The sequence below is a fragment of the Polypterus senegalus genome, chromosome 10, assembly GCF_016835505.1.
Source record: "Polypterus senegalus isolate Bchr_013 chromosome 10, ASM1683550v1, whole genome shotgun sequence".
In the NCBI taxonomy this organism is placed as follows: domain Eukaryota; kingdom Metazoa; phylum Chordata; class Cladistia; order Polypteriformes; family Polypteridae; genus Polypterus; species Polypterus senegalus.
Window position 1 is genome coordinate 112,395,132 of NC_053163.1, and position 25,951 is coordinate 112,421,082.

Here is a 25,951-nt window from a genome sequence, read left to right on the forward strand (position 1 = left end):
TAAAACATGAATTTGAATCCCCATCAAGAGAAAAACCTTCTCCTTCCTCAGGTTTGGCTTAAATACTACTGGGGTCAGCACTCCAGCTGTCTAATTAGGTGGTCTCACCTCTTTAGGATCCATATAATTAAGCAGGGCAGACAACAAGAAATGCTAAGACTTAACATAATACAAAATAAAAAAATTATCAGCAAACAAAACAATATTAAATACATAAAATACATTCAGAACACAACCATGAACACTATTAATTACAGAATATGAAAAATATTACATTTAAATGTAAATGCAATGAAGAATAACATTTAAAGGACAAAAAGATTAAATAAAGATGGCATTAACCTGAGCCAGGGTAGCATTACTGACTGTACCATAACACCAGATATGCCAGTTTGGAATTTGGAATCACCGATGACTCCAACATGCATGTTTTTAGGATGTATGAAAAATGGAGGATCTGGAGAAAACCCTATGCGTATATGAGAAGACCATGCAAACCTCACACAGACAACAAATAGGTGTGAGATTTGTACCCAGGAGGCCGAGTCCATGAGGCAGCTGTGCAAGCATGTTTTAAAAGTACTGAGCTATAACACAATTTACAAAAACATGGCTGAAACAACGGCATTAAACAATAAGTCAAGGCAAGGACTGAGCCAGCACCCTTATAGTGTAAAGTCGAGCACCTTTTCCACTAGGCCAAAAAGACGTCAACAACAGCAGCGCCCTATGCTAGCTGAGATGTGCTCCAGCAGACCCCCCCATGACCCTGTTCAGGACTAAGCAGGTTAGAAAATGACTGACAATCGGTTGCGAGTCAACAGCCTTGGAACGTCAAGTCCAGTATCTTAGGCATTAGGCAACACTGTCAGGCCTGTTAAATCTCGGCCCGGGCACTTCCCAGTTGTGCATTCCTCATCTAGTAAAGGTGTTAATCTCTTCATGACATGTATGTGTCTGTCACTGCCTATCTCTGCTAAGTGACACACGAGGAGTGGCAGAGTGGCTTCATGAAGTGACCCTACCTCTTCATTGCATCACAGAGCACTCTGCTCAAAGTGTGTCATATAGTGCCTTTCATGCAAAAGGCCATTTCCGAGTGAAGGAGACAGACAAATGGACTTTTCTGTGATTCTGAACATTTTGTAATTACACTGGACAGAAAGAGTTTGCTCCCTGAAGTCTTTTGGGTGTATCTTGTGGATTTTGTTCTGCTTTTTGCAAACCTCAGCTTTAAATGCTCCTCTCACATACCATTTTATTATAATTTCCTCTTTTTGTGATTTCCTGGCATAAATATTGTAAGCATGCATATAGAGTACAACAACTACAACTGGAACATCTGTGGTGACCTAAAAGTAGCCCTGATCTTCTGAGTACTGGTGATTCTTTTTTAAATGGGACAGCCATGCTAAAGAGTCTCATTCCATTAAAAAGAACTGGCCGCTCCATATGCAGTTATTTCCAGGGCAGAAAAGTGTGGCACATAAACCTCTTGTTGACCAACCAAAGATATTTTTGTCCCCTCTTCATATAAAACTTGGACTGATGAAAAATTCAGTGAAAGCGATGAATAAGTAATGTGAAGGATTTCGATATTATGTTTCCATAAATAACTGACGTCAACATTAAGGAAGGATGGGATTTTGTTGGTTCCCCAATTCTGACACATTATCAATGAACAGCGATTTAAAGATCTGCTAGTGGGGATCAAGAAAATCACACAGAAAGTATGTTGTTAATAATAACGATAATAATGTATTTATATAGCACCTTCACTCTCAATAAAGAAACAGCAGGTATATGTAACATCCGCTACAGATGTTTCCTGAATAGAACATTAAAACTGATAGATACAGGATTGAGAATTTTCTTGCCACAGAGTGCCAAACTACGTCCTGCTGGTTGATGACATGCTTCAAGCAAAGAAAATCATGAAGTGCAACACGTCACTAAAGATTCATTTTCTGCCTTCACACTTGGACTTCTTCCCTGCTAATCTTGGTGCAGTCAGTGATGAACATGGTGAAAAGTTTCACCAAGACATTACAACAATGGAGGAGCAGTATCAGTACATGAGGAATAATTCAGTGCTGGATGACTAAAACTGGACACTGAAAAGAGAGGTATCAGATCAAGAGTACCAAAGAAAATCAGCAGCAAAACATTTCAGCTCAGTTGAACAAATGCAATGTGTCAGCATCATTAACCGATTAAACACATGAAAAGAAACAAAAGTTCATTTCGGGTTTCTCCAAATTCGTACGTGATACAGTCATTCTGAAAACACATTTGTGTTGTGTTGAGCTTAAAGCTATCTATCATAGTCTCCAAGACATTTCCAGGAAGCAAAGCCTTTGAGAAAATGTATCATTCAGAGTTGAACTGTACTGACATACAATCATATGAAAAAGTTTGGGAACCCCTCTCAGCCAGTATAACAATTTACTCTCCTTTCAACAAAAAAGATAACAGTGGTGTGTGTGTCTTTCATTTCCTAGGATCATCTGAGTACTGAGGTGTTTTCCAAACAAAGATTTTTCGTGAAGCAGTATTTAGTTGTATGAAATTAAATCAAATGTGATAAACTGGCTGTGCACAAATGTGGGTCCCCTTGTAATTTTGCTGATTTGAATGCATGTAACTGCTCAATGCTGATTACTTGAAACACCAAATTGGTTGGATTAGCTTGTTAAGCCTTGAACTTCATAGACAGGTGTGTCCAATCCTGAGAAAAGGTATTTAAGGTGGTCAGTTGCAAGTTGTGCTTCCCTTTGACTCTCCTGTGAAGAGTGACAGCATGGGATCCTGAAAGCAACTCTCAAAAGATCTGAAAACAAAGATTGTTCAGTCTCCTGGATTAAGGGAAGGCTACAAAAAGCTATCTCAGAGGTTTAAACTGTCAGTTTCAACTGTAAGGAATGGAATCAGGAAATGGAAGGCCACAGGCACAGTTGCTGTTAAACCCAGCAGGCCTGGGAATCCAAGAAAAATACAGGAGCGGCATATGAGCAGGATTGTGAGACTGGTTACAGACAACTCACAGATTACCTCCAAAGAAGACCTGCAAGAACATCTTGCTCCAGATGGTGTACCTGTACATCGTTCTACAATTCAGCGGAATTTGCACAAAGAACATCTGTACAGCAAGGTGATGAGAAAGAAGTCCTTTCTGCACTCACACCACAAACAGAGTTACCTGTTGTATGCAAATGCTCATTTAGACAAGTCAGTTGGAACAAAATGCTTTGGAATGATGAGACAAAAATGGAGTTATTTGGTCATAACAAAAAGCGCTTTGCATGGCGGAAGAAGAACACAGCATTCCAAGAAAAACACCTGCTACCTACTGTTAAATTTGGTGGGAGTTCCATCATGCTGTGGGGCTGTGTGGCTAGTTCAGGGACTGGGGCCCTTGTTAAAGTCGATGGTCGAATGAATTCAACCCAATATCAACAAATTCTTCAGGATAATGTTCAAGCATCAGTCACAAAGTTGAAGTTACGCAGGGGTTGGATATTCCAACAAGACAATAACCCAAAACACAGTTCAAAATCTACAAAGACATTCATTCAGAGGGAGAAGTACAATGTTCTGGAATGGCCATCACAGTGCCCTGACTTGAATATCATCGAAAATCTATGGGATGATTTGAAGCTGGCTGTCCATGCTCGGCAGCCATCAAATTTAACTGAACTGGGGAGATTTTTTTATGGAAGAATGGTCAAAAATACCTCCATCCAGAATCCAGACACTCATCATAGACTATAGCAGGTGTCTAGAGGCTGTTATATTTGCAAAAGGAGGCCCAACTAAATATTGATGTAATATTTCTGTTGGGGTGCTCAAATTTATGCACCTGTCTAATTTTGTTATGATGCATATTGCATGTTTTCTGTTAATCCAATAAACTTAATGTCACTGCTGAAATACTACTGTTTCCATAAGGCATGTCATATATTAAAAGGAAGTTGCTACTTTGAAAGCTCAGCCAATGATAAACAAAAATCCAGAGAATTAAGAGGGGTTCCCAAACTTATTCATATGACTTTATACAACATTCTGAAAGCCATTAGATCCAGATCAGGGTTGGGGGAAGCTGAGCCAATCCGCAGCATTAGAAAAGTAGCAATCAAATCTGGACAAGGTACCATTCTGTTGTAAAGTTAAATCATGAAGAAGGGCACTTTAAAACCACCAATCCACCCAAAATATTCATATTTTTGGTTAAGGGCAAAAATGTAGTACCTTGAGAAAAAAGCATGATGACATCAGGAGAGCATGCACACTCTACAGAGATGGTGACCAAGGCAACTTTTAAATTCTGAAGCTGTGAGGCAGCACAGTTTCACTAATCTGTTTTAATAAACAGTGCAGGCCATAAGCAGAAAGAGTGTTAGCAGGTTCCATTAGACTAAACAAACTTTTAAAGTTCAGGAATGAGAGAATCAGAGGTACAGTTAAAGTCTCAAAAACCTCAAAGAAAATACAAGAGGTTAAGGTGGGATGGGCATGTCATGAGAAGAGAGGTGAACAATGTGGAGAGAAGAATTATAGGTATGGAGGTGTTAGGACGGAAGAGAAGAGGACAGCCAAAGAGAAAGTAGAAGGACTGTATGAACGTGGATCTACAGAAGAATAGAATTCCACTGTCATTCTTCACAAAGATTAAGATTTGTCCCAGCAAGCTTCAATTAAAAGAGGCCACAAGTGCTGTCCAAACAGAGTGGCAATAAGCAACAACAGAATCATAAAAAGTCAGATGAAACACTGCTGCCACCTACTGGACAATAAGTTGACTATTCATTATTTTCTGAATTACTTTTTTCTACTGAAATGGCTGCCATGAACCAGAAGATCCTGTACTAAAGAGAACACAAAAGCAGCATTGTGGTTTTAAAGGAGAATGCAGCATCTACATTTATATTTCTACATTTAATCACATAAAAATTGTCTTTCTTCTTTTTATCCTGCTTGTTTTGTAATCTAATTCAGAGCTTTTAAGTATTTACAGTATCTATTATTTGGTGTTTAGTGTCTGGTATTAGCTTGTATCCTGTGTTACTAATGTCAGCTTTGCTTTTATTCCTATTGTATTCCTTTGAATATTTGTGAAGCACTTTGAGCGTGGAAAGGTGCTATATAAATTAACGGTAATATATAATAATAATAATAATAATAATAATACTATACAGTGTCATGAGTTCAGATTTGATTGCTAGCCTGGTCAATGTCTGTATGGAGTTTGCATGTTCTTCACGTGTATGTGGTCTGAGTGTGTGCATAACTTCAGATATTGTTTTATACCTGGATATTAGAAGTGTGTCGTTAAATGTCTCTTAATTGCCAAAATCTGTTTATTCTTACATGTGTTGTTAAATTGAATCCTCCCAGTTTGTCTCACACGGGGTTCCATATTTGCTTATTAATTGATTGATTTGAGGTGTTGCTATTACACTAAACTATCCATCCATCCATCCATTTTCTAACCCGCTGAATCCGAACAGGGTCACGGGGGTCTGCCGGAGCCAATCCCAGCCAACACAGGGTACAAGGCAGGAACCAATCCTGGGCAGGGTGCCAACCTACCACAAACACTAAACTAAAACTAAATAAAAACAAACTATGAAATGCTCTGAAACTATAAAAGCAGCAACTAACACCGTGTTTATCAGCCATCGGTACACCGATGAGGAAATATGAACTACAATGAGCCACAGACACTTCACATCCAACACTGACTACAACACAGGAATGTTCTTATCACTCGAGTTGGGGTCTGCTGTCCATGAAAGCAATTTTAATCACATAATATTGTATAATGAGATTAAAAATATTTAATGCACACTATTAGTAAACATAATTACATTCTGTTTTCACTGTTATTTCTGAATATAATTTACAGTAACAAAACTATGTCATAAAATTGTGATAAAAACTCTTGGATGAAATGACTACAAGATATAAAAAACCAGCTCATCAAGTGTCCAGATGCACCAGAAGGTCACACCGTGCTTACAGTCTCCTACTTGTTTGTACAGTGCATCCAGAAAGTATTCACAGCGCATCACTTTTTCCACATTTTATTATGTTACAGTATTATTCCAAAATGGATTAAATTCATTTTGTTTCTCAGAATTCTACACACAACACCCCATAATGACAATGTGAAAAAAGTTTACTTGAGGTTTTTGCAAATTTATTAAAAATAAAAAAATCGAGAAAGCACATGTACATAAGTATTCACAGCCTTTGCCATGAAGCTCAAAATTGAGCTCAGGTTCATCCTGTTTCCCCTGATCATCCTTGAGATGTTTCTGCAGCTTCATTGGAGTCCACCTGTGGTAAATTCAGTTGATTGGACATGATTTGGAAAGGCACACACCTGTCTATAGAAGGTCCCACAGTTGACAGTTTGATGTCAGAGCACAAACCAAACATGAAGTCAAAGGAACTGTCTGTAGACCTCCGAGACAGGATTGTCTCGAGGCACAAATCTGGGGAAGGTTACAGGAAAATTTCTGCTGCTTTGAAGGTCCCAATGAGCACAGTCGCCTCCGTCATGCGAAACCACCAGGTCTCTTCCTAAAGCTGGTCGGTGATCTAAACTGAGCGATCGGGGGAGAAGGGCCTTAGTCAGGGAGGTGACCAAGAACCCGATGGTCACTCTTTCAGAGCTCCAGAGGTCCTCTGTGGAGAGAGATGAACCTTCCAGAAGGACAACCATCTCTGCAGCAATCCACCAATCAGGCCTGTATGGTAGAGTGGCCAGACGGAAGTCACTCCTTAGTAAAAGGCACATGGCAGCCCGCCTGGAGTTTGCCCAAAGGCACCTGAAGGACTCTCAGACCATGAGAAACAAAATTCTCTGGTCTGATGAGACAAAGATTGAACTCTTTGGTGTGAATGCCAGATGTCACGTTTGGAGGAAACCAGGCACCGCTCATCACCAGGCCAATACCATCCCTACAGTGAAGCATGGTGGTGGCAGTGTCATGCTGTAGTGATGTTTTTCAGTGGCAGGAACTGGGAGACTAGTCAGGATAAAGGGAAAGATGACTGCAGCAATGTACAGAGACATCATGGATGAAAATCTGCTCCAGAGCGCTCTTGACCTCAGACTGGGGCGACGGTTCATCTTTCAGCAGGACAACAACCCTGAGCACACAGCCAAGATATCAAAGGAGTGGCTTCAGGACAACTCTATGAATGTCCTTGAGTGGCCCAGCCAGAGCCCAGACTTGAATCCGATTGAACATCTCTGGGCAGATCTTAAAATGGCTGTGTACCAACGCTTCCCATCCAACCTGATGGAGCTTGAGAGGTGCTGCAAAGAGGAATGGGCGAAACTGGCCAAGGATAGGTGTGCCAAGCTTGTGGCATCATATTCAAAAAGACTTGAGGCTGTAATTGCTGTCAAAGGTGCATCAACAAAGTATTGAACAAAGGCTGTGAATACTTACGTACATGTGATTGCTCAGTTTTTTTTATTTTTAATAAATTTGCAAAAACCTCAAGTAAACTTTTTTCACGTTGTCATTGTGGGGTGTTGTGTGTAGAATTCTGAGGAAGAAAATGAATTTAATCCAATTTGGAATAAGGCTGTGACATAACAAAATGTGGAAAAAGTGATGCGCTGTGAATACTTTCCAGATGCACTGTATCTGCTAAGAGCCTCATGTGTAAGGTAAGGATGGGCCAGTGCTGCCAAGTTAAGGTTACCGTACTCTGACTTTAATTAACCTCTGCTTTTCTAACTTGTGGTGGGTTTCAGGGCAGTTTGGACACTAAAGCGGTAAGAAGGGGTCCAGAATGAATTGCTCATTTGATTTGAAGTCTTGGTAGCAGGGGGCTAATTAAATAATAATCTGCATAGACAATTTCACAGCAAAGCAGATATTTTTAAATGAGTACCATTTGTTTATACATATATTTGAAGTTTATGTTTCTTGTCAGCCTGTTACAAGTGAGCCACTGCAACCAAAAAACTGGAATAAAAACTAAACTATAAACATTAACAGGTGTTGCAGATGGCTGGGGAGGCGACCCGGCCGGGACTCTGGTGCCTTTGGTGGCCATGGGTACAGGGCTTTGAAGCTCAACCCTGTAGGGGCCCGTGGTCACCGCCAGGGGGCGCCCGGATGCCTTGGGAGCCTTGGACCTCGGCACTTCCGCCACACCCAGAAGTGCCGGGGGGAAGACGAGCAGGGACACCCGGAGTGCTCCCAGGGATGGAGCCGGCACTTCTGCCACACTGGGGCGTGCAGGTTGGAGATTGCCGGAACACCCCTGGAGCACATCTGGGTGCTTATAAAAGGGGCCGCCTCCCTTCATATGATGACTTGAGTCGGGTGGAAGATGGATGAGGTCTGGGAGGAGGCAAAGATGCGGCCTGAAGAGAGAAGCAAGGCAAAAGTATGAGGCCTGGACTTTGGGGTGAAGCGGGTTGTGTGCACTTTGGTTCTTTGTAAATATTAGTGTAAATAAACGTGTGGTGGTGCTTTTCAACATGTCTACCTGTCTATGTCCTGGGCTCGTTCCACACAGGATAGCAGCTTACTTTTTGGCATACTTAGAGGATGCCAGCTTGATGCAAGACTGTCCAAAATATACCCAATTCCATAACGTCCCATCACCTCCTAACTGCTATACTGCCTGTTGAGCTCCTCCATCATGCAGCTGCTTGACTGCTGTTGTCATTCCTGCTGTCTCTCCACTGGCTTCCTGTTACTGCAAGGATTTAGTTCAGATCCCCTGTCCTGACCTACAGCTCACTGCATGACTCTGCTTCTCAATATCTTCTGATTTTAGACTCTCCAAATGTCCCTTCAAGAAGTCTCCATTCTGTCTGTCTGCTGACTGTTCCTCCTCTTGTCAGACATGCCAAGACTGGACAATGTGTTTCCATTCTTGCTCCAAAGCTGCCCATGATCTCAATTTCTCTATTTCAAACTGTTCCCAATTTACTGATGTTTAGGTGTCTCTTAAAGACACACATTTTCATTAAATATTTTAGAATTGCTCCTTCTACAGGATAGCTGCTATTGTACTGACAAAGAGTTTAGGATATGGTGTTTCTGTCTTAGTCTCGTTGCAGGTATAATTATATTGCAGTAGAAGTAGTATTACTCTGCCTTGCTCAGATTTCATCTTGTTCTCTGTTGCTTTTGATGCTTACACCTTCTAATCATTCTTGTGTGTATTATAACTTCCTATGTAAGTCACCTTGGATAAAGCACCTGTTAAATAAATACATTATTAATAATAATAATAATAATAATAATAATAATAATAATATAATAATAATAATGCCTTTGTAAATGTAAACAGTAGCCTGGATGCAAATATTCTGGAGGGCAAAGTGAAAATGAGATGACAGCAGATGGAAACATATTAAATAATGGTTTGTTGCTTAGTATTCTTCTCCAACCAGGCAGATAGTTCTTGCAAAGCAGCCTCTTAAATGACAGTTTGGGGTCTTGTGTATTACGGGGGCCCAAAAGTTCTTAAAGTCCCTTTCGTCTTTAAATGAAACAGAACTCCGCAGTAACTCTGTGGTAGGTTTTAGATGTCCACCACCTGACAGGGCAAAATGAGTGAAGTGAGGTTGGTGGAGCAAAGTTGGAGGTGAAATGGTTGGTGTTTAGGCAGGTAGGTTGTGGGTGGCAGCCATTCCTATTATAAGGAAGAAGTTATAAAAGAGTAAAATTTAATTGTGCAGTAGATTTTCTCTTCACAATTTTTTTTTACGACAGTCTAGGTGAGAGCAGGCCATTCAGCCCAACAAAGCTTGCCAGTCCTATCCACTTAATTTTTCCAAAATTACATCGTCTAGTTTTGAAAGTCCCTAAAGCCTTACTGTCTGCCACACTACTTGGTAGCTTATTTCATGTGTCTACAGATCTCTGTATAAACAAAACACTTCCTAATGTTTGTGCAAAATTTACAATTAACAAGTTTCCCATTCTGTTCTCGATGAACTCACTTTAAAATAAGATTCTCGATCCAATGTACTAATTCCCTTCATAATTTGAAACACCTCAATCATGTCACCTCTAAATCTCTTTTTGCTTAAACTGTAAAGGCTCAGCTCTTTTAATCTTCCTTCATAATTCATCCCCTGAAGCCCTGCAGTGAGCCTAGTTCCTCTTCTCTGGACCTTTTCTAACACTGCTGTGTCCTTTTTGTAGCCTGGAGACCAAAACTGCACACAGTACTCAAGATGAGGCCTCACCAGTTCATTATAAAGGTTGAGCAGAACCTCCTGTGACTTGTACTCCACACATCAAGGCGCTATATAACCTGACATTCTGTTAGCCTTCTTAGTGGCTTCTGAACACTGTATTGCAGCTGAGAGTGTAGAGTCCACTACGGCTCCTAAATCTTTCTCATAATATTTACTTTTGATTTTCAGACCTCCCATTGTGTATTCAAACCTAACATTTTGACTTCCTACATGTAATGCCTTAAATTTATTTCATCTGCCACAAATCCACCCAAGCCTGTATGCTGCTCAAGCCCCTATGTAATGATTCAATGGATTCCAGATTATCCACCAAGCTTGGTATCATCTGTAAACTTAAGCAGCTTGTTGCTTATATTCCTATCCAGATCATCTATATATATATAATACACTAAGGCAAGACAACCATGGAAAGCACGCCGGAAGGGGTGTGGATTCACTAAGCCGCCGACAAGTAAGACACCTATGGCGCACGCAGGAAGGAGCCACGCCGGAGGTGAGTCGCCATATGCAGCGTGTTAAACGGTTTGCGAGGGGTATCCCATGGGATCCTTAAAACAATCCTTTACAACAGAGGTTAAAACACAATGAAGTAAGCAGTCTTTAAAAACCGAGTTTTCGGTTACGACGCACGACCGCGTGCACCATAGCAAACTGTTTTACACGCTACATACAACAATTCGCATCCACGACAAACATGCGTCTTCTTAGATGCTCCTGCAGGAACACGGAAAGTCTACGTGAGTCACAGGTGCATGTGGACTGTGCAAAGACGACAACGACTCAAGTGACGAGTTGGAGGTGGGCACATGAGCGATGGCGGTCCGCCAGTTTTCAGTCACGGACGATGGTGTGTTGGTTCGTTCCGTGCATTGTTACAATGTTGCTTTTCTTTCTGATTTATTACATTACAGATTTTTCAAATGTTAATATTCTCCCTGTGCTTAAAAATCATTAAAAAACTGGCCTGATTATGCGGCGTACAGTACACCGCGGGTTGGCTAGTTTATATATATTAAAATAGCAGAGGCTTGATACTTTAAATACCTTTAATCATCCCTTTTTGTTCTGCTCAAGATAAGCATCACTTTCTATATTTTTAGTGTGTCAGTTATTATGTATCTCACTCTACGCAGAAGGTCTCTTAAACTAAAATGGATATGTATCATTTATTGGATGATAATAAATTTACCATCAGAGTGCTGATGTTGAAACACCAAGATGGAATATCCTACTCACCCAGAAGGCACCTGTTTCAGGATGCAAATTGAATTGATCATGTCTGGGAACATCTCCATAGCTAAACACATTATCAAAAATGAGAAAGTGGCATTTAATTGGGGAAGTCTGTAAAGTTCTTAGAAGAAAATGGATGTGTTATTCATCTTTATTCATCTTCTATTCATATTCATGGCATGGACAAAGCAAAAGGCCATTTGAAAAACATTTCCTATAGGAAGACTCACAATCTTCGTATTTTGTCGTAATGGAATACACACAAAAAAGAAAGAAAAAAAAAAACCCCAACAACTACTGGTGTTCATTGTCATATGGCAGTATGGCTCCAAACCTCCATTTCTTTAAATAATGGCTTTCAGCACAAGCGGCTCCGTTGGATACAGCTGTGCTCAAAGAGGCATGAGGGGCTGTAGCAGAGAGCTGAAGTGATCATTGCAAGGCGGACTTGCTTATTCCCCGTGAGTGCTGTGCTTTCATTCACTTATTTCTTTTCATTTCCAGGCTCCTGTTGCGTGTAAAGCAGTAATCGCATTTCCGAGGAGTTTCATTGGGATTCAGTCCACATGCTGGGCAGAGCAGCAGGAGGCCAGCTAAAAATGGAAAACACTCACACATGCACAAAACAAATAATGTGTACCAATGTGGGCTGCAAAGAGTACAGAAAGAGTGGGCAATGAAAAATGACCAGCTAGAATCTACTGTTTCAATGAAAAAAGCAATCTTTCCTTTTGCTTTTGGAGCCCTTTTTTCCCAAACTAATTAGGTGGGACATTAGGCCTTAGTTACATTCCCACATACTATAGAACCCAGGCCATTGCTAGGCTAGCCACACCAGGAACACACTTACTGTGATAACCCAGGAGAATAGCACTGGGACAAAATCATGAGATGGTGAATCCCAGAAGAATAAAATATTCATGATAAGTGTGAACCTTTATACTACACTAATCAGCCACAACTTTAAAACCACCTGCCTAATACTTCATAGGTCCCAAAGCAGCTCTGACCCATCAAGACATGGACTCCATAAGACTTCTGAGGCTGGTCTTTGGTTTATGCTACCAAAATGTTAGCAGCAGATTTGTTAAATTCTATAAGTTGTGAGGTGGAGTCTCCATGGATCAAATTTGTTTTTTGCTGTGCAGCCCACAGATTCTCAATCAGACTGAGATATGGGGAATTTGGAGGCCCAGTCAATACCTTGAACCCTTTTATCATGTTCCTCAGACCATCCATCCGTCCATTATCCAACCCGCTATATCCTAACTACAGGGTTAAGGGGGTCTGCTGGAGCCAAACCCAGCCAACACAGGGTGCAAGGCAGGAAACAAACCCCGGGCAGGGCGCCAGCCCACCGCAGTCCTCACACCATTCCTGAACAATTTTTGCAGTGTATCAGGCTGCATTATCCTGCTGAAAGAGGCCATTGTCATCAGGAAATATCATGAAGGGTATTGTACGTGGTCTGCAACAATCTTAAGGTAGGTGGTATGTGTCCAAGAAACATTCACATGAATGCCAGGACTCAAGGTTTCTTAGCAAACATCACACTACCTCCGCCGGCTGCCTTCTTGCCATAGTACACCTTGCCGCCCATATGATCTAAAAGAAAATGATTCATCAGACCAGGCCACCTTCTTCCATTCCTTCACGCTTCAGTCCTGATACTCACATGCCCTCAGGTGGTTTTCATGGTGGACAGGGGTCAGCTTGGGCACTCTGACCATTCTGCGGCTATTTAGCAAGCTGTAATGCACTGTGTGCTCTGTCTGTCACCTCTCTCTCTCATGGCCATCATATGTGTTACAGTAGCTCTTCTGTGGGATTGGACCAGACAGGGTAGCCTTTGCTCCCCATGCACATCAATGAGCTTTGGGCACTCATGACCCTGTCGCCTGTTCAACAGTTGTCCTTTCATGGACCACTTTTGGTCGGTTCCCACCACACTATAAGAGACCTGCTGTTTCAGAGATGCTCTGACCCACTCATCCAGTCGTCACAATTTGTCCCTTGTCAAGGTCACTCAGATCCTAACGCTTGCCCATTTTTCTCATCTTCCAGCACATTACCTTGAAGAACTGACTGTTCACTTAATGGCGAGTACATCCCACCCCACAATAGTTGCCACTGTAATGAGATAATCAATGTCATTCACTTCACCTGTCAGTTATTTTAATGTTGTGGCTTCTAATTTGCTCATATAGTATTATAATATGAGCTCCATAACAACTTTCTCCTAAGACTTTAGTTTGAGCAGCTCCCTAATTTCAGATCAAATCAAACTGTCTTCAAATCGGACCCTTATTTGTGAAAATACTCAAGCTAGTCACAGAATGAGCCTCAACTGGTGGTCTGTGTGTGCATCTTACCTATGATGATATTTTATGGGCTTAACCTAAAAACTTTATATTAATCAGTTTGAGTAAATTCATGAATATTTGGGATTAGCAAAAAAAAATCATACAGAATCAGATTTTGAGAGCAATTCCGCTTTGCTTTGCAAAAAACTTTGGCAAAACAAATGGGGTTTTGCTTCCAGTGAAATTTGTGCCATTAACACAAGAAGAAAGATGTTTATTTCCTGTCTAGAACATTTCTCATGCATTATTATCACATGCATCTGCCTGCCATTTAGTATTTAGATAAAGATCTCTTATGAGAAAAAGAAAATCTCTGCACTAATTTTCTGTCACATGTAAATGTCTTCTTGAGCTGCCACTCATGTTTGTTTGCTATTCGATTTCCTTTTTCAGGAAACTCTTTTGCCTTTTGTCCTCTTTGGAACTTTAAGCATTTTTGTAAAATATATCTTTTTAGCTGGAGCTTGATGGATTTTGCCCTCTCTAGGGGACACTTTTAGAATATTTGGGTCTTTGTGGACCTCAGCAGAGCCTGGAGTGTGGATATCTTCAACCTCTTCTGTAGACATCAAGGCACCATTGCCAACTTGATGCTCCATCTCTATTTTGAGTTTATTTTAGAGATTTTTAGGGTTGATATGGGATTGGAGCTGCACAGTGAGTTTAAATTCTAGCCCTGCTACCGTTGGTATGGAGTCTGCACACTCCCCCAGTGTCTATGCTTTTCATCTAACTTCCCAAGTACTTGTATCCATTGTGGAGCCGACCCGGACACAGACAGGCGGACATGTTGTTTTTCCACCACCACACGTATTTATTATAAACAATATTTACAATAATGGTCACTCAGACCCAGTCCAAAATCAGTGCACAAACCCCAAACACAAATGCCTTCTTCTCGGGCCGCCTCCACTCTCCTTTCTTGCCTTGTCGACTCTAGCCACCCAACTCTAGCCGACTCTAGCCCTGAATGAAGGGAGACGGCCCCTTTTATATTCTCCCGGATGAGCTCCAGGTGATTCCCGACACTCCTTCATTGGCCACGCCCCAGTGTGGCGTAAGTGCCGGCTGTTCTCCCGGCAGCTCTCCGGGCGCCCTTTTAATTCTGGTGTGGCGGAAGTGCTGAGGTAACAGGTCCCCAAGGCATTGGGGCACCTCCTGGCGGTGACCACGGGCCCCTACAGGGTGGGGCTTCCATGCCCTCAACCCGTGGCCCCCAAAGCAACCAGGAAGGCGGCCCCCATGTGATCCAGGGTGGGCGTAGACCCACATCCGGTCCCTCACAGCATCCCGGCCGGGTCGTTGCCCCAGGCATCCCTGACACCATCCATCCATCCATTATCCACCCTGCTATATCCTAACTACAGAGTCACGGGAGTCTGCTGGAGCCAATCCCAGCTAACACAGGGCACAAGGCAGGAAACAAACCCCATGCAGAGTGCCAGCCCACTGCAGGGTGCACACACACACAAAGCACACAATATAGACAATTGAGAATCGCCAATGCACCTAACCTGCATGTCTTTGGACTGTGGGAGGAAACCGGAGCACATGGAGGAAACCCACGCAGACACAGGGAGAACATGCAAACTCCACATAGGGAGGACCCGGGAAGTGAACCTGGATCTCCTAACTGTGAGGCAGCAGCGCTACCCACTGCGCCACCATGCTGCCCCCAAGTACTTGTAGATTAGGTTAATTCATGACTTCGAACTGGCCTGACGTGGGTGAATGATCATTTTCTGCAATCGACTGGCATCCCATCTAGGGTTTGCTACCACCTTCCTTTCTATGTGCTGAGATTGGCAGCAGCTCCCTGTGATCCTAAACTGGATAAGCAGGTTAGAGAGTTAGACAGATTTAGGATTAACAGAATATGTTTATTACTTGATCTAATCTTTATGAAATTACAATTTTAAGGAAATTGTATGAAAAGAAGGAAACGTTCTGAAAGTTACATAACTGTACCTTCTCATCAATGTCAGTGTCAAAATGGCCACCACACAGGTGTTTCTTCATCTCATGTAGATGCCAGCCTGGACAATAAGGAGGGTGGGGCAACAGTTTCAAGTGGCATTCTTGCAATGTTTCGACTGACACATGCACTCTGTGTCATGGCGCATCGTTGTGATAAAAGAGGACTCCGAAGGACAACTTTTCTGGATGTTTTTCAGCAACCAAAACGGCTGCTGAAGTGAAAGTTGATGGTAGTTACAAACAAGGTCTGGTCTACTTAACAAAACAAACACCATATACCTCATGTTACTCCTTCATTGGTAGGCTCGCTCCTATCAGACTCTCCTCGTATGTATGATTTTCATATAAAACAGACAGGAAAATGACCAATGTTAGCCTCTGGCCCCAGATATACTGCAATGTATAGAACTTATTAGGGGAATAACCATTGCATTATAATATTATATTTCATCTGATTAAAATTTGGGTGTGTTGGAAATGAAAAAAAAAAGTGAACATGCTTTTTTGAGAGAAATCAATATACTTAGACAAACATTTGGTTTTCTACTTATTTTACAACAGTTGGAATGGACAATTCCAGAATATGAAGCTGAATAACACACAAAGGACAGATTGTGATCCCTCACGTTGTTAACATGCAAGGATAAATCAAAAAAACAAGACAATGTGTGAAAGATTAGATGCATGCCTCCAAGATGATCTTGCCTACTACACTCTGGGGTGAGTCTTAACAGCAGCCTGCACATTTAACAGTCAGGATATTACTCTTTTATTACTAATAAACATAATATTGATACTAAGACAAGGTGTTGATTGTGTGCACCACCCTTTAGATATCATAACAAATGTATACCTAATATATTTATACCAGGCGGCACAGTGACACAGTGGAAGCACTGCTGCTTCGCAGTATGGAGACCAGGTTTCACATCTCAGGTTCTCCCTGTGTGGAGTTTGAATGTTTTCCCCAGGTTTGCATGGATTTCCTCCTGGGGCTCTGACCTCCTCCCAGTGTCCAAAGACATGCTGGTTAGGTGGACTGGCAACACTGAATTAGCCCTGGAGTGCTTGGTGTGTGGGTGTGTATTTTTATCCTGCAATGGACTGGCATCCTGTCCAGGGTTTGTTTCTGCCTTGTGCCCTGTGCTAGTTGGGATAGGCTCCACCCACCTTGTGACATTGGTCTGGATTAAGCTAGTTAGAACAAGATATAACATATTTATAGGGCAGCATGGTGAAGCAATGCTCCCTGTTTGGAGTTCGCATGTAATCTCAGTGCCTGCCACAGTCTAAAGACATATGGGTTAGGTGGAGTCCTGTGTGTGTGTGTGTGTGTGTGTGTTCATCTTGTGTTGACCTGGAGCTCTTTCCAGGAATTGTTCCTGCCTTCACTTGATACTTGCTTAGATAGGCTCCTGCTTTCCCACAACCCTGCTCTGGATTAGTGGGTTTAAAACATAGATGAATGGACAACACATTAATATCAGAGGACTCCGAAATATTGTTCTCTTCTTACCTCTTCTAAGACATTTAAAACACAATTTGTGACGTTTGAGACATTTTGAAATTACTTCCTTTGAAAATGCATTGTCTGAATGGGATTTCCAGTCTTTTTTAAGGTATTACGAAATGCATAATGGCTATTGCAGTTCTTCTCTTACTGTAGGGTAACGTGAAGTCAATTTGCGTACTTGTGTGCCCTGTGGTGGTAGTAGTATTTTTGCCATCCTTGTGCTTGGTGCCACTACAATATGCCACCAGCTTAAGGGAACCATAAAACTGAGTTTATGTACTTCCACTAAATGGCTCTTTTTAATGGAAGCACTTCTTTGCAAGATGGCTACTTTGTGTAAGGAGTTGGCACATTCTCCATATTCCTGAGGGGGTAACCTCCCATAGAGGTAATACATGACACCTTCTTTATGGCAAACGTGGAATTAAATCCATCAGGAGAAACTGCACAGTAGGTGACTTCGGTAATAACCTATGGGGGGTGGGGGATATGTGACATTTTGAGGGGTTGATGACATTTAAAGTGACACAAAAACTACTGAAATGAATTTACGGAGCCACTGATTAATGCCAGACAAATGACAGAAAAACCTGCAGGTAATGTACTGTATATGCCATCAACAAATGATGAGTGCTAACCACACTAAACTACCAAAAGGAATAAAAAGAGAATAACTCAATGAAGGTCCATCCATCCATTTTCTAACCCGCTGAATCCGAATAGGGTCACGGGGGGATCACTGTCCTAACAAGCATAATATAATCCAGCTTTACCTTATTAAAGTTGCAGTCTTCTCTCCGTATCGGGTCCTAACCTGGACCCCTGAGTCGGTTTGTCATGTGGTGGGTGCAGCAAGGCACTGTATCAGCATGTGCTCCTATCCTCCTCCTATCCTCCTCCTTCTTTCCGTAGAGCTACTTTTCCTAAGCACGCTTTCCTTCCATTCTCCATGAAATTTGCTGGATAAGTCCCTTTCAAAAGCCAGTCGAATCACTGAGCTTTCCTTTTGTGTGCTGGATGCTTCACCTGTGTTCCTAAAATATATTTTTTTAAACATAGAGAAGGAATTCTCGCACATTGCAGTGGATGCTCCAAATGTTAGGACGTGTCTGAATGCAGTCAGCACAGAGGGCATTATTTTAAGAACGCTGGAGTAAACCGAACATATTTTTCTATTGTGTCTTTCCTCATTTGGGCCTATGAGCAGTGTCTTCTAAAACTGACGAGCAACAGCAAACTGGGCCTCTACCATATTAGTTTTTTTTTTAAATCAAGTAATGGTTTAACTTATTCAGCATCCAGAAAGTTTTGATTGCCATAATCTAGTGCAGTTAATGCATTAATAAATTTGCTGTTACATTTGCTGAAACATGCAGCCATTTCTCCAAGAACCGAGTCTAGAGTGCTGAATAACAATTATTTATACTCCTGCTTGCTGTTTTCGTCCTCTTGCCCAAGAGTCTCTTCCACTGTGTAGTCTTGCAGAGATTTTGGCATTAGTTGTTTTCATTTTGTGGGATTTGCATCAGTGCCTTCACAGTTTTCCCAGTTTTTCAAACTCGTCATAAATTTGCAAACTTCCTATGCAATTTGTGACACTCGTCCCCCGCTCTCCTGCCCTGCCTACTGAAACAGCCATATAAAAAAATTCATTTATTGACCACTTACAAATTAGAAGATTCTATTACTGATTGTGCAAAAAAGAGTGGCAGATAAGTGGCAAAAATGAGGGGGTGAAGAGGGACAATCCAGGAAAGGGGGAGATACCAGCTCTGGATAAGAACCAACCCTAGACGTGGCATCCCTGGGTCAACACTGAGTCACTAACTAATCTTACTTATCGTAATATCCAGTTCATGGCTTTTCTGTTCATATAGAATAGGGTTGGTGAACTTTGCTGGTCTCTTTTTCAGAGGACAACATTGCAGATGCAAATTACAACATTAAGGATGGGGTTGGTGAACTTTACTGGTCTTGAGTGGCTGGGTTGGGGACTAAATGGCAACACTGCAGATGAGGCCGGTGAATTCCAACTTACAACATTCAGGATGGGGTTGGTGAACTTTACTGGTCTTTGTGGAAGTAGCAGATGACAACATTGCAGAATTCAGTCACAAAAGTTGCCTTGTCCTTCACAACCAGGGCTGAGTCATGTTCTGAAACTTAAACTGCAACTTAGTACTTCACAAGATGTATCATGCAGCAGACGTTAATCTGAAATTGTATCTAATTGTGTTATTTATTGAATTCAAAATTATTTCACCATTCCATTGCTGAACTCTTTTTATTCAGATCTAAGGAGTAGCTTGTCTATCCCAGCAGGAACTGGAACCCACCCTCGATGGGGTTGTAGTCTACTTCAGAGCACACTTGAGCTAGTTTTGAGCTGCCGGTTAATGTAACATGAATATGTTTCTGATGTGGGTGGAAAGCCGGATCACCCAAGGACAACCAACACATACACAGAGACTCATGCAATGATGGAGTCTGGAGCTGAACTCAGACTTTTTGTGCCTTGAGTCAGCTCCTTTAACTGCAGCTTTCACCACCTTACCCGATTACCACAGAGTTATTTGAAAATCTCAGATCAATGGAAACAAGCCCATAATGCCAGGGACTGTCAACTGTTCAGTCTGTGTACACAGGTTATGGGGCTTCATGAAAATGTAGAAGTGAGAATATGAGCGCATGTCCCTTCATTATGACTTTTTACATTTTTTCCAGTGAAACACATCACATATTGTCAAATCAGCAGAAGCCTAAACTGAGCTATTTTTGCTTTTTCTCACTGATTCAGAATTAATGGAAAACTTGCAGACTTCTCAGTTTCACTTCCATAGCTGGTATAACAGGACCATAAAAGACAAAGAAGAAAAAATGTCATTGTTTGATTGTGACAAGGGAATTCTCTAAACTGTTGGTAGACTGAATTAAAAGAGCCATTCCTCACGTTTGGACCCTGGCACTCATTTTTCAGCTCGTCTAATGTAAGAAGCTCGCCAAGGTTCTGCAGAGTCTGGATCTTAGTAGAACAATTTAGATGATTTGTTTTTGCTTTCTTTAAAGATGATTCTTTTAAAGTTGCCACCTGAAAACTATACAAGGGCACAATAAAACACCATAAAGGCAGGTTCTTTGTTAAACGGATTTACTAAAAATCCACCCTTTAGAAACTATTAAGAAAGCAAAATTATAAGCAGAAGAATCAGAATGTGAAAAAATAAATAAATAAAAGGAACAAATAGACTTGATTGAATTAGAAGGGGTAGCACACTAGTTAGTGCTATTGCCTCACAAATCCAGTGACTTGGGTTTAAACTTGAGATAACCTAACATGCACATCTTTGAGATCTGGGGAAGAACTGGAGTCCCTGAAGGCAAAACCCACATAAACATGAGGAGAACATGCAAACTCCATACAAGCAACAGCCAAGCATAGAACTCAAACACAGCAAAATCACCAGTGTAAAATGAATTCTCGTGGAGTTAAAGCAACTCTTAAAAGTCTACATATGGAAAAATATGTAAAAAAAGTGTGTGCGTGTATATATATATATATATATATATATATATATATATATATATATATATATATATATTGCGGACGGCTGGGGGTGGTACCCGGCCGGGATGCCCAGGAGGACCAGAGGAGGACTTGCGCCTCTTCCAGACCGCGAGGGGGCGACCACTCTGGTTGCACTGGGGACCACGGGTGCAGAGCTTGGAAGCTTAACCCTGTAGGGGCTTGTGGCCAGCGCCAGGGGGTGCCCCGGTGCCTGAAGAACCCTGGATCTCAGCACTTCCGGGGGAAGAAGACTGGGGACACCCGGAGGGCTTCCATGTGTGCAGCCGGCACTTCTGCCACACAGGGGCATGTCCGCGGAGGAGTGCCGGGAAGCAGCTGGAGCCCATTCGGGCTGGTATAAAAGGGGCCGCCTCCCTTCATTCAGAGTCAAGAGTTGGGTGGAAGAGGACAAGAGAAGAGAGAGAGAGGAGTGGAGGCGGCCAGAAGGAAGGCACTGGGAAGAGAGGCCTGGACTTTGGGGGATCGGTGCTGGAGGCACTGGGTTTGTGCACGGACTTATAAACTATTGTAAATGTACAGAATAAACATGTGTGTGTTGGGTGATAAACCATTGTTCATCTGTCTGTGTCTAGGCCACGTTCCACAATATATATATATATATAGTGTTTCCATTAGTATACTTTAGGTGTTAATTTAACACTGGAGATGTTGCTGTGAGCCCAAGATACAGTTAATGGAGGTAAGTGTTTCACCGTCTTGTATTCCAATTCTAAAAATTAGGGAAGTTGCTATTATGTCTCCTGTTCTTGTAAAATACCTTGGATGAAATCATCTAATTAAATACCTTGGATAAAGTCATCTAATAAACACTAAATAAAAAGAACATTTTCAAACTTGCTTATGTCACTTCAGGGATGCAGGAAACCAGAGACTATCCCAGCAACATTCGCCACCAGACCCATTCAGCTCTTCACTGTTGCTTTCTTTCCTTAACCCATTCTACACACATACCCAGGCAAACTTCAGATGGTATAAAATAAAGATTATTTGATTAATGCGTGAAACACTTCTCCACTTCCCGTGTCCCTTAATGATAACCTTTACCACCTTGGCTTGTTGCAGTCACATCCTTCCACCACCTTCGTTCTCATTCATGCACATGTACTCCATCTTACTCCTACTGACTCTCATTCCCCTCCTCTCCAGTGTGTACATCCACCTGTCCAGGTTCACCTCAACCTACGGCCTACTCTTAACAACAGATCACAATGTCATCACAAAGTGACGCACACTTATCTACAGTGGGCTCAAATGAACTTTTAGAAGCTATTCTACAATTTATATATTGATTGAAAATTTAACTTTTTATGAAAATGTCCATCCTTCCACTCACTTGCTGAACCCACATGATCTAATTTACAGTTGCAGGAGACTTCATCTTAACCTTGATAACCATCTGGATGATATGTGATATAAAAATGGTGGGTTTTAGCCTGTTTCAGCCAGAACAAACTTTGGATGGGATGTCAGTCCATTGCAATGCACACAAATGCAAATGGGGCCTATTTACAGTCACCATTTGACTTAACCTGCATTCTGCATCCCAGAGATGTGCTAGTGGAGCAGATCAGCCATCTATTATCTCTACCTGCTTTATTCAGTTAATGTTTGGAGTAGAGTTAGGGTTAGAATTAACAGCAGCAGTGAGCACAAAGAATTGCCAGTCCACTGCAGTGTGCTATTATATCAGGCTAGGTATGTAAATTTAAAGTTAATGGTGCTGCATGGTTAGATTATGATTATGTTGTCACCTTCACCGTAATCTGCCTGTTAGACTGTTGGGTTAAGTAGAAAGCTATCCTTCCAAGTATTTGTTATACTACTGTTAAATACCTGTACTAGTTTATTTTTTCATTCATGTGACAAAGACTCAATCTTTTTAGGGAAATGTGAAATACACAAATGAAAAAAATCCCACCAATACAGCCCAGTTGCTCTGTGTTTAATGAAGTGCATTTATTTTCCCAAGACAGTCTTCCTCATTGGCTCCACTCTCAAATCCACAGGCTTCTATGTGTACATTTAGCTGTGATGATTATTCTTGAAGCATTTTGAGTAGTTGGCCATTGTGAGCTAACAAACTCACAGATGTCCTGCACTGTAAATAATTTGTGGTCTGCATGTACAGTAGGTGATATTCTTACTTGTTCATTAGGGTAATTGTGTCTGCAATGAGAAGTCAAGCAAAATGTCACCTTTCATTGGCTAACTGAACAGATTACAATATGCAAGCTTTCTAAGCAACTCATACCCCTTCTTTAGGCAAGATGTAATACAGAAAATGGAGTTCCCCATTACATGAGCAAGGCCTATGGTGTGATTTGAACCCATTATCGTGTAGCAGCAATACTTATCATTGGCCATGAAGGAGGACTATGCTGCTGTTTCAAATACAGAACATGTCAGTTAAACCATAAAATAATATACAACCAAAACAGCACACTGCACACAAACGCAGCATGTATTGTGTTGACAGACTAAATATACATTTGCCAAAATATTCAGACTTTTTAACTTTCTTTACTCATAACTTAATAACACTACATAAAGAATAAGTCATTTCAATCCATCCAGTCATTTTTAAACCTGCTTAATCCAATTCAGACTTGTAGTAATTGTCTTGGTAGCATCAGACACAAAGCAGGGACCAGCCCAAGATGGCACCCCGGTCTATTTTAGAATATGGACACATCCACATTGGGATTGTTAATAAAACTAACATAAGCGCCTTTGGGATACACACACACACAGACACACAGAGAACATGCAGACCCCACAAAGGCACTGTGGCCACTGTGGCACCAATGCTGGAAAATGATAGATAGATAGATAGATAGATAGATAGATAGATAGATAGATAGATAGATAGATAGATAGATAGATAGATAGATAGATAGTGAAAGGCACTGTTTAATGATAGATAGATAGATAGATAGATAGATAGATAGATAGATAGATAGATAGATAGATAGATAGATAGATAGATAGATAGATAGATAGACAGAGCGAACACTTAATCCAAATCCGCGTCAAAGCGGGCTGGTGCCTATCCAGCAGCACTGTGCACAATGATTATTAATGATCATTAACAGATAACTTATAAAGGCTTTCATTAATTGAGGCAGTCTATAGCACCTTTCTGTGTGGACTTTTTGTTTTTGTGTAACAGATTTTCCTTAAATGTCAATACACGCACGCAGGTTATTCCTCTCTGCTTTTCAAAATTTAGGCAACAACTTTAAGATTAGAAAACTAAGCCAGGGGGTTTAAACTTGCCTGAAAGTAAGAATGCAACAAGCCAATCGCTTATTAGGAAAACAACCAGAAAAAAGATGACTGCTCAGTCGGAAGCCCCATTTGATCAGCCTCGTTCAGGTTCAGCACCAAGCACCACCATCACGGCAATGACAGCAGCATGTTCAGACAGACAAGGAATGGCTAAGACGGCAAAGAACTCACCAATGGAGAGAGTCCCAAGGAGCAGGAGCTGCACTAGTATGATCAGTAGCCAGACTCGGAAAGACATTTCTGTTGTGGAGGAGCCGGTGATTCCTGCTTGTCAGTCACTTTAGAAGTGAAGCAGAATTCTTGTTTACATTGCTTCACCATCCACTCTTGCTTCCCTTTTCCTAGTCCACTATTACAACACAGACCTTATCGAAGCTCTGATACTAAAATGACACACCCTCACAAGTACTCAAAGTACACATTTTATCAAACTTTTGCACATTTGTACAGTTCAATGTGTTGTCATATCGTGTGCATCTTACACAACCCTTTTAGTCTCATGCACTGCAGAAATGGGCAGTTTACTAAATAACAAGCCAATTTAGCTCTTAATTAAAGAGAAAAAGGAGTCCCAACATGTTAGCCATGCAGCATCACCCTAAGCACCACAAGCAGGGGTGTCACAGTTGTTGGTGATGTCGCCCCATATCTTCTAATACCAGCCTGGTCATTGTGTGCGTGCGTTAGACTAACTGGTGACTCTAAACTGGTACTGAATAAGTGAATGCAGATGTATGGAGGAGTGTGCCCTGTAGTAGTTGGGTGTCCCACTCAGGGCAGGTTCCTACCTTGCGCCTCTGTCACTGAGACTGGCTCCAACCCATTTGTGAATTTGGCTTTCATTGAATGAGCCTAACACAAGCTCTGATTATGACCCCTGAGAAAAGTGGTGTCCCCTTGGAGACTCTATTGTTTCATTGAGACCAAGGAGGGATGGATAAGTGAAAAGGCCCCTTACCTGATAGTGGATCTTCCTCTTCACTCTTAAAAATAAAGGTGTCAGAGATGGTTCTTCAAGTGATGCCATTTTTTGGTTCCCAAACGCAGCATTTGCATGAATGCTCCATTTATTTTGATTAGTAACGGGTTCCTTAAATAGCCATAATTATAGATAATAATACTTTTATGAAATACAAATGAGTTCCTGATTTCCTGCTGCATACAGTAATACAGACTGAGTCCAGGTTTTCTTAGCGTCGTAGGCTACAATACAATACAATACAATAAGTATTGTAGTATTGTGAAATATGTTTTCATCACTACCTAAAGGACTGACTTTATATGAAAAGAACACTTCCGACTATAAAATGATTTTTCCCTCAAGCAATGTTTCTATGAGGAACCACAAAACCCAGTCAAGTGCCATTAAGAAACCATTATTAAACCATTACGAAACCATAACCTCAGATACACTTTTCCATATATTTTTTAATAACCCCTTAGCACATTTTAATACACTTAAAATTAAAATTAGCAGGAATATAACTTCTTTTAGGAACTAACAAAATACTCCAATTAAAGGTTGCATGTGACGGCATAACAATTACTATTTGAACACATTATGTGGTAAAGAAGCAACAAAATCATGGTGGTAAATGAAGTTCCCTTTGTGTGGTTTAAAGGCAAGAAACTGGCTTCAAATATCTTCACTTTTTCACTAATGAGCAGAATCGGTTTAATTTAAGGCCAGTTTGGTGTTTCATTTTGTCTTTTGTCTGTTATATCTGACAGCAGCTCACACAGAG

General features: G+C 41.3%; 1 protein-coding gene across 5 annotated transcripts in view; it reads right to left on the reverse strand.

Annotated features, from left to right (window-relative positions):
- LOC120537423 (V-set and immunoglobulin domain-containing protein 4-like) overlaps positions 1 to 24,528 on the reverse strand; it is a 46,610-nt gene extending 22,082 nt beyond the window's left edge. For all 5 annotated transcript variants that reach the window (XM_039766349.1, XM_039766350.1, XM_039766347.1 and 2 more), the window contains exon 1: positions 24,378 to 24,528. In XM_039766349.1, the coding sequence (XP_039622283.1) occupies positions 24,378 to 24,444 (67 nt within the window). In that variant the 5' untranslated portion in view covers positions 24,445 to 24,528. The remainder of the gene's footprint in view (positions 1 to 24,377) is intronic.
- Between the last annotated feature and the right edge of the window lie 1,423 nt (positions 24,529 to 25,951).